General features: G+C 42.6%; 1 protein-coding gene across 1 annotated transcript; it reads right to left on the reverse strand.

The window, feature by feature from the left end:
- Window positions 1-4,333: 4,333 nt before the first annotated feature.
- Window positions 4,334-7,072, reverse strand: LOC136456664 (uncharacterized). Its single transcript, XM_066456595.1, has 4 exons — window positions 6,725-7,072; window positions 6,514-6,624; window positions 5,913-5,981; window positions 4,334-4,787 (listed from the first exon to the last, which is right to left on the reverse strand). Exons 1-4 carry the CDS (start codon window positions 6,977-6,979, stop codon window positions 4,737-4,739), a joined length of 486 nt encoding a protein of 161 aa, XP_066312692.1. The 5' UTR covers window positions 6,980-7,072; the 3' UTR covers window positions 4,334-4,736.
- Between the last annotated feature and the right edge of the window lie 2,087 nt (window positions 7,073-9,159).

Consider the following 9,159-nt stretch of genomic DNA (forward strand, 5'->3'; position numbering starts at 1 on the left):
ATTTATTGAAAAGAGTACAAACATTTGTGACACTAAATGGACATATTATAAAAATATATTTTATAATGTATCTAAAAATATATTTTACGTCTTGTAATTTGGAACGGAGAAAGTAGCTTTTACTAGGCGGTGTTTAACAAAAACTATATACTAGTAAAATCAGAACGACTTGCCATTTAGAATTGATGTAGTATTTGAAGACGTCATGATAGTGATTACGGACGAGGTGCCATCTCTTTCTCTGATTTTGTCACTTCTGCTTTATATAAAAAAGCATCGTACCATTACCATTAGAAAGGTGATTACGATGGTTTTTGAGCTAAACACGTTGGCATGCAGTTTCTACGTTTTATTGGTATATTATAGAGAAAACGCCTCTAGCTACTCCACTTCAACAGATGCTGCTTATTCGTACTTGGAACGGGCGTACACGCAACTTCCAAGTTCAACCCGCGTACATATGCATACATGATCGGTCCACGTCGGCGTGCACAGAAGATGGTACTATCCATAACATAGTGTGAAAGGGAATTATCTGCGCTCCCCGATCGATCGTTATGACTCCCCATGTTTAAGAGACTCTCTGTATCCTTTTTAATTATCACGAATATAGTTTTTTGGTAAAAAAATATCTTTAAATAGCTTTTTAAATTGGTTATTCAAATATAACAATCTTCTATTCTGAAATTCTCGCTAGTCAAAAACACAAAACCAGAATAGCTCTCTAAAGTGCACAAGATTAAAAAAACTATTAGAGAGTAAAAAAATATAGAAAACGATTTTTATGCAAATAATTCTTCAAATAATAATTTAAAGAGTGAGTTTCGGAAAGACTCTCGAAGATGCTCTAATAATTAGTTTCTTTGGATCTAAACGAGCTCAACTAATTGTTAACTAATACTCCTACCTAACTGACAACTTCCTCACTAGTTGAGCCAAATTGGCTAAGGCCATGTACAACGCAAAGATGTCTGAGAAGGCGTTTAAAAAAACCTAATTTGTTTTTCTACAAGAGTCCTAACCTACAATGGAGTAAATTAAACTTTGGCGCTAATCTAGGCTATATAACCGTTAATTTTCATACTTAATCACAGGTGCCAGCTGCTTAACTTGGCAGCGAACGCAAACACAAGCACCCTATGAGCCTCCATCGTGGTAAAAAAAAGCACATACTACATGCAAGCACCGGTGCAAGCGCCCGCACTGTATGTGCCCTAGCAGCTAATAATTACCTGAATCTAAACATAATCTTCAGCCTGTTTGGTTGGCTGGTTCGTATCGTTGCTGGTTCGTGAAGAAGTACTGCTGGCTGGTTTATGTGAGAGAAAAATATTGTTCCGGCTGAAAATTTACGATCGTTTACGACAAGCCACAACCAAACGAACAGACCGCTTATTGGCCATGTTCGCTTCTCTTATAATCCGTACTTTTCAACTTAGTTTTTTTTTTCAGCCGGAACAGTATTTTACTCTCACAATAAATCAGCTGGAACAGTGTTTCGGCTTATTTTTGGGCTATTAATTTTTAAAAGGTCACGTACAAGTGGGCCTCCATCACGTGTCCCGTCTAAAAACTTCATTATTCGCTTGCCTCTCTCTCCCGCGCTAATCCATTTTTCTCTAATTGTCGGTTGGCGCCACGCAAAGACTTCATGTTGGGCGGCTGCTTTCATGGGCGCTGTGTCGCGGATGCAATCCTACTGCATGGTCGCTGACTTCGTCGCACAGGTCAACCGCACCGCCGATTGCGGCGGCACAGCTGCCACCTTCCATTCCATAATAAAATGGGCGGTGATCACAGAGGAGTGTCGATCTGTGGAAGGCGGAGACCACGGTGGCCAACAAGAAGAGCTACAGGGAACAGGTGGAGATGTTCGTATGTGTTCTTACAGAGTATTTGACGAGGTGATCATGGGAAGGAATGATATGCTGGGATCCTAGACAAGGCTCTAACCTGATGATGAGGTGAGTTTTAGATTAGCCATTGGATCAATCAATTAACTGACCTAGCTTGTGCAGGCCAGAGATCTTTAGAATTAATGTTGGGTTTTATGCTAATTATGTTTAATCGGTTGAGGATTTGTTTTTGCAAATGGTGTAAGAATATAACAAAATGTTGACATGTATATGTAGATGTACATATTTGAGCTCATTGTTCATACTTCGTGAACACTTATGTAATAGTGACGATTGACTAAAAATATATTACGAAAGGTCACATTTAAAACAAGATTTGTGGTAACGGTACAACACGCGTCCAATCTCAATTATCAGGCCTTATATTGTGTTCTCATACAGCACAAGAACATAAACACAGTAGATTGATATAAAGGTAGTCCCAACCTAGCAAGTATGATGATTTCTATGGTCATCAATTAGGGTGCCAACTAAGCAAGATAATAGATGTGCCATTGGAATAAGGAAGAGAAAGAAGAAAATGATTTCTTGTACAAGAAATTATGTCTACATGGAACTAATATATGAAAAAGATGTGATAGGCAGGTGATAGATCAAAGAAAGAAAACATATGATTGGATAAAAAACATTTTTCAAAAATATTCCATTACGAATATGGTTTATGACTATCTTCGTCCAAAAATAAGTCTCCATCTCATATTTTGAGAAGAATCTCAACTTTGACTGGGTTTAAAGAAATTAACATATGTATCAAACATATTTTTTTAGATTGTTTAACTCCTTGAAATGTGAAATAGAGACTTATTTTCGGACGGAGGAGAGTACTATATGTTGACGACCAAAACATGATCTAAGAGTTGAAGATGGACTGAAAAACACGTGAACAAGAAGGGAATGAAAAGGATCAAATTTGGATTGAATTCGACGAAGTTTGCAACACCCTGGAAAAATAGGACCAGAACGGTTTAGGAAACAAGCCCATGACAGTTTGTGCAGACTAAACAATTCCAAGCCAGTTTTGCCCGAGTCCTCGCTTTGCACTTTGGAAACTGGCTCAAGCCGATTTTGGCGGTCTGAACTCAAAGTCATGTTTTTTTTTGAAACTCATCCGATCTTGTGGTAAACTTATAAGTTGTGTGTGGTCACGTTTTTCTACTGGGACCACCTCCTCTATTTATATGAAAAGATCAGGACTGATTGAGAATCCATCTATCCAATTGACAAAAAGAAGCCATGTACTACACAGTTTACCCTCTCTTTTCCTATCTACTACTACTCCTCATTCTTTGTTGCTGCTGCACGATGACAAAGATCTAGAGTGGTCAAGCCGACTAGGGTAGCTCATCACCTCCACATGCCCCGATAGGGTCCCTTTCTGGAATGTGGGGTTTCGGCCTTTCGGATTTTAAGAGACCTCATCAACGTGTCTTGTATATCGCACTCTCGATGAAACTCCTCTGGAGAGGTGCCTTGCATATCGGCCTCGAGGCACCAGATAAAGTGTTCATCTACGACTGTGAACACGTTGTAGATGAAAAACGACCTAAAATTCAGCTAGACCGGTCTTTAACCTCGCCTATACCGAGCTATCTAGCTCTTTATCCATGTGGTGGCCTAGTTAGCGTCAACACCTAGGAACGGAGCACGTGGACCAAGAAACACGATCGTCTTGCCTCCGGCCTCGTCTAGACTAGCAGTTGTAGCAAGGATGGACCAATCGGCGTGCGCTCGCCTTCAACTCCCGTTGTCCGCTTCCGAATCCTAAGCTCGTGGAGACCTAGACCTGTATCCTAGCCACGCCGACTCTGCTGCTGCCATGGACATCACTACATCAGGATCAGATCGAATTTTCCTACGTACAAGCACCGAGTGTCCGAGTCTCAACTTGCTTCGTTCACTTCCTCGTTACGATAAGAAAAACACCGGCGGACTTTAGCCCCTTTTTTGAAACGAGACTTTAGCCCTTTACCAGGGGGCAAAGCACGTTGAATGACAGCTGACTCTTCAAATCCAGAAGCTCAAACAAAACGAGGGGTGCCAATATTTTCCGTGGATTCGCGCGCCGGTTTCAACACTATCGCTCCGGTGTCGCTCATTTGAGTCAAAACAAAAGCAACGGGCGTGGAACATACAAATTTTATCCGGCGCCTATCCGTGACGGGCACTGCCATCTTTGCTCAGTGCCTCGGTTTCGTTCGTAAGCAATGGATTCCATTCCATGCTTGTCACCATCGCGATCCGGGCGGCGATACCATGCGTGAACGGTGAACCGACAGGAGGGATTGTGTGGCCCGAAAGAGTCTCCAGATCCTACACGGACATTAAGCTGAAAACTACAGGAAAACACGGCAACAAACAAGCCCACAACTCTCCCGCAGAACCAAACACGCCTCACAAATGCTACTAACTCGGAGGAATTCTGACTTCACCACCACATGTGGCCCGCGCCCGAGAAACAAATAAATTGATCTAGCAACAGAACAGATCAAATGGTAGATATTGGTAAGATTTTTTTTTTCCAAACCGATCCCTTGGCACCTGAAGATATATTTTCTCAGTGGATCAATGTTTCATGAACATATAAAAAATGTATAGCACGTAGAGAACTTATACTGGCTGAGGCTGCGCCCAGGCTCCACACAGGACTACTAACTAATCGTTACTGCACTCCCGATGCCATATCTTGTTCCGTCAAGTGACGGTGGGCAAGATATGCAAAAGAATGTGGCTTCTCTCCATGGCTCTTCTTCCAATTTCCTGTTTTTCGGGTCTTGTAACTTCAGCAAACAGGTGGATACAACAACAGCTTGTACCATGTGCCTACTTGTTTGCCATAGATGAGTCCATAACACTGCACGACTTGTCCATGAACTGCAAAAGTGCAGAACAGTAATATTAGAACAGGAAGCATGATATTTGTGAAAGTAACTTTCTAAGGAAGGCAATAATGACAACGAGAATCAAAGATTCGGTCTTCACAACAGTAGAGTAGCTAACATTCTAACACTGCAACTATCTTCTGCTTAGGTCTCTTATTGAGCAGAGCATAAGAACATATATGATCTAAGCAATTCAATTATTGCACAATTGATTAGCAAAAACAGCTCGTGCGTCTGCATATACTCTCCAAAAGCTAAGAGGATACGGATCAAGGTCTAAACAGTCAATGAGCCGGAGACCATGGGCCCAACAGAGCCAAATCCCCTCTCCAACACCACTAACTACTAAGAGGACCTGAACTGGCATAATGGCTAGTTCATTGCCTGCCTGACATAAAGTGTAGAATCATGGTTACATGTACAAGACCGGATCCTATATGATGTCTCTTCTGACAAGGTTAAATGGACAGCACATATCAGTATATCACTGCTCTAGCACTACCCTGGTCTCACACAAGTGAGACTCTTCTCTAAAACTACATTCATTTTAGAAATGAATCCAGTGAACTAGGATCTATGCCTGAGTAAGAAATCTTAAACAGCAAATTAATTATCTTCTTGATTTCTTCAAATTACTCGGATAAAAGTTTGCTGGACTATATAAGTAGAGCTTTCAAACCATGCTCAATAGTGGACAAATTCCCTATACCATTAGGACCACTAGATTGTCCTCAAATATTAGGTAAGAGGGACACAACCAGTTTATAAATGGCTGCACTTAGCAATTTTGCACTATATAAAGGAAGAGTACGATGCCTACTATGTTTCCCATGTTTATCATGACCTAATGGTGTAGCTAATACATTGATAACTGCATATCCTGCTTATCTCTCTCGCAAACAAGTCTGGCAATGGCTACACATTTGTGAAACCTGTAACAATTACAGGAAAACACTGAACAGTAGTCCCACCTGATGATTGCTAGAACCCTACAAGGTTATATCGTGACCTAACACATATTATTGCTAACTAGTTTATAACTGAGTGTTTCATAACTCAAACAAACAATGATTCATCAAAGGAAAACATGTAGACAAGTCTAATGCTAAAGACTCACTTTTTTCATTGATTGTAATTCCCGTCCAAATGGCTCTAGGAACTTCATATCTATATCAAGGGGCCAAACCTGCATACAAGGGAAAAGCATTGTTAAGTTTTAAACAAGATCATATAATTCACAATGACTTGCTTCCAAAGATGACCAAATTATCTAATAAACATCAATGTACAGCATAGAGTATGAAGCCAAGCCCTGCAGGTGTGTAATAAATGTAAAAAAAAATGAACATGTGATGTATTCAAGTACACAATCACTATGATGTGAACTGATTTAGAGAATAGTCTCTTATTTATACTACAACTAATACAACAAAATCGACCACACAACCTGTCCAATAGCAAGCGAGGGATGGCAATTGATGATATAATCAATGACAGTTTATGCATGAATGGATGAATCAAAGACGGCTTATGCATGAATGAATGAATCGATGATCAACCACAGGACCGGGGCACATATAGTTGAACGAAATCAACCACGAGTACCATCACGAAACGGCCTTAACACCATATATAGAATAACTAAAAACTACAACAACCACATATGAATCACGATGGAATTCCTAACATACTGGAGAAGGAAACGGATTGATTCGTACCTTGAGACCCATGAGCCTTAGAGGCGCTTGTTGTCCGGGCACGATGCACTCCGGCCCGGCGGCTTCCGCGAACGCCTCCATGGCCAGCCCCTCCCCAATCGGATCCGGATGCTGCGGAGCAATCAACCAACCTCCAGAATTAGCCTTCCCCACCAAACCAACCCAACCCAACCGCAATCAAGCCAGGGGAGGGGGAAGGGTGCGTACGTACCTTCATGATGGCGAGGGCGTAGGCGGCGGAGTCTTCCTGCGTGGCAACGCGGAGGACGGGGGCGTGGTGGATGCGCGGGACGGGCCGGATCCCCTGCCCCGCGGCGGTGGCCGCGGTGGCGCGCCAGGGCGCGTCGTCGCCCGCGAGGAGCGGCCGCTTCGAGCCGGCGTGGGGGGATATGGACGAGGCCGCGGCGGCGGTGGTGGCCGCCGGGAGCGCGGCCGGTGAGGAGGTGGTGGTGGTGAGGGACGCCATCGGATAAGGCGGAGTGGGACGAGGAGGCAGCGTTCCGTTTGCGTGTTGGGCTCGCTCGCGTGGGGGAGGCGCGGCGAGAGTCGGGAGAGGCTGGGGGGAGGGATCTTTTATTAACCGCGCCGCGGGGTGTGTCTGTGTGTGGCGTGTGGGGCTGAGTTTGGTCGGTCCGAACCAGCCGACGCGGTGCGTGTGTGGCTCTGGGAAGGCGGGGGTGTGGCGTGTGGGAGGTTGGGTGTTGAGCTGCTGGATCCATGACAGGTGGGGCTGGAGCTTTGTACTGTTCAATCACGCGCTGGAACGATTCGACTTTGCTTGGGTGCCTGGCACAAAGGGTTCATCTGTCAGTCACTCAGTCACGTACCCATATGGAATGGTCAAAGTTTTGATGCGGCTTAACTTTAACTGTCTTAAGTAGGAGGCGGTCTACCTCTGCAAAATCTAAACAAAGTTCGTATCTTGACGTCCTTTTTAAAACACCATATTTAATTTTAAGTTGGCGTTGTATTCTCTTTACTATGATAATATTTAAATGCTAGAATTGTATTTTTTTCTAGGAGGAAGTACATATTTTCAGTTGAACTTTCGAAATCAAATTGCAATATCTTTCCATGTACTATGTACTCCCTCCATTTCAAATTATAAGGCGTTTTGATTTTTCTAGATACATTAATTTTGTTATACACTTAGATATATACACTATGTCTAGATACATAGTAAAAGAAAATATATCTAGATAAGTCAAAACGTCTTATAATTTAGAACAGAGAAAGTATATGATAAAAACAAAATTATATGTTTAGATCCCCCCCCCCCCCCTCTATGAACTCACATTCATAAAATCTTACGATCTCCAGTCGAGGTACCTACAAGATTGGGGGGAAACCTGGTCTCCCACAACACCCTATCTAAACTCTTAACCTTTCTACGGGAAAATCGATCCAATCATGCGAAAATATACACGTGCGTATTGATCGGCCAATCTAAAAGTGGAAGGACGTGGTGGTAATAAGGAGTATGACAGGGTTTCCAATGTAAATGTACAAGAGAGAAAGGAAATATAAAAATAGTTAGGTGGTTTGAAAATAGTTCATAATTCCTATTGCAAAATTGTAGCAAGGAAGTTATGAGCAGCCAGCCAGCCAAACTTTCTTTTTTCGTTCTGCCTCAACACGCGTGTGTCACACGTGCATTGTCACTGGTATATATAATGTCTGATGTAATTTAAGAAATCTTTTTGTTCAAGGTTGATAACGAGGTGAGTACGATAAATTTTTCAAACTCAAGATATACTGATTTATTCTCTCATATACCGCATCGCAATGATAAAATGTATTTTGGCACGTTGGCAATATGATAAACGTGGTGACTTCGTAGTAAATCTCAAAGTGTATTAGCTCAGTCTCTCGTATATACTATTCATTCACAAGGATAAGATGTACATCGGGGCGTTTAGGAAAGGAGATTTTATATAACTAAAAAAATCAATAAATCATAGTAGTACTTTTTTTTGAAGGAAAATCATAGTAGTACTTGCTTGAGCACATACGTGCCAATTCAAATTCAATATTCCAGCAAATATGTTTATCAAAAAAAAATCCAACAAGGCAGCAACTATGAAGAATCATAGCAGTTCAACTATTGGTCTCAGTTCTGTCCACGTGCAGGGTTGAAGGTAAGTTACGTGTAGGGGTGCAAATGCACCACCAAAAAAGAAGCCACATTCTTTTGATTTTCCTTAAGAGAGAGAGAGAGAGAAGAGTTCGGCCCGGATCGGAGTTCTTGCAGAGCACGAGTCTCTTCCTGCTATATATCAACAAACGAGATCAGGCCCCATCCTTAGGCGAAGCAATAATAATCACCGGTTAATTATTGGCGCATCGATGACCACTGGCGACAGCTCCGGAGATGAGCAAGGCGGCGGCGAGAGGCCACGTTCGCTGCTGCAAAGGTACCCGCTGGTGGGCTGGTGCTTGACGTGCGCCATCCTGGTGGGCTTCGGAGCCTTCGCGGTCTACTTCTTCGTGGACGTCTTCTACCACACGCCCGAAGTTTGCAGCCTGTTCGATTGGCTGGTTCGTATCGTTGTTGGTTCGTGAAGAAGTACTACTGTTTCGGCTGAAAATTTACGATCGTTTACGACAAGCCACAGCCAAACAAACATGCTAAGGCGATGATGTCCG

Source organism: Miscanthus floridulus, chromosome 6 (assembly GCF_019320115.1).
Source record: "Miscanthus floridulus cultivar M001 chromosome 6, ASM1932011v1, whole genome shotgun sequence".
Lineage (NCBI taxonomy): Eukaryota > Viridiplantae > Streptophyta > Magnoliopsida > Poales > Poaceae > Miscanthus > Miscanthus floridulus.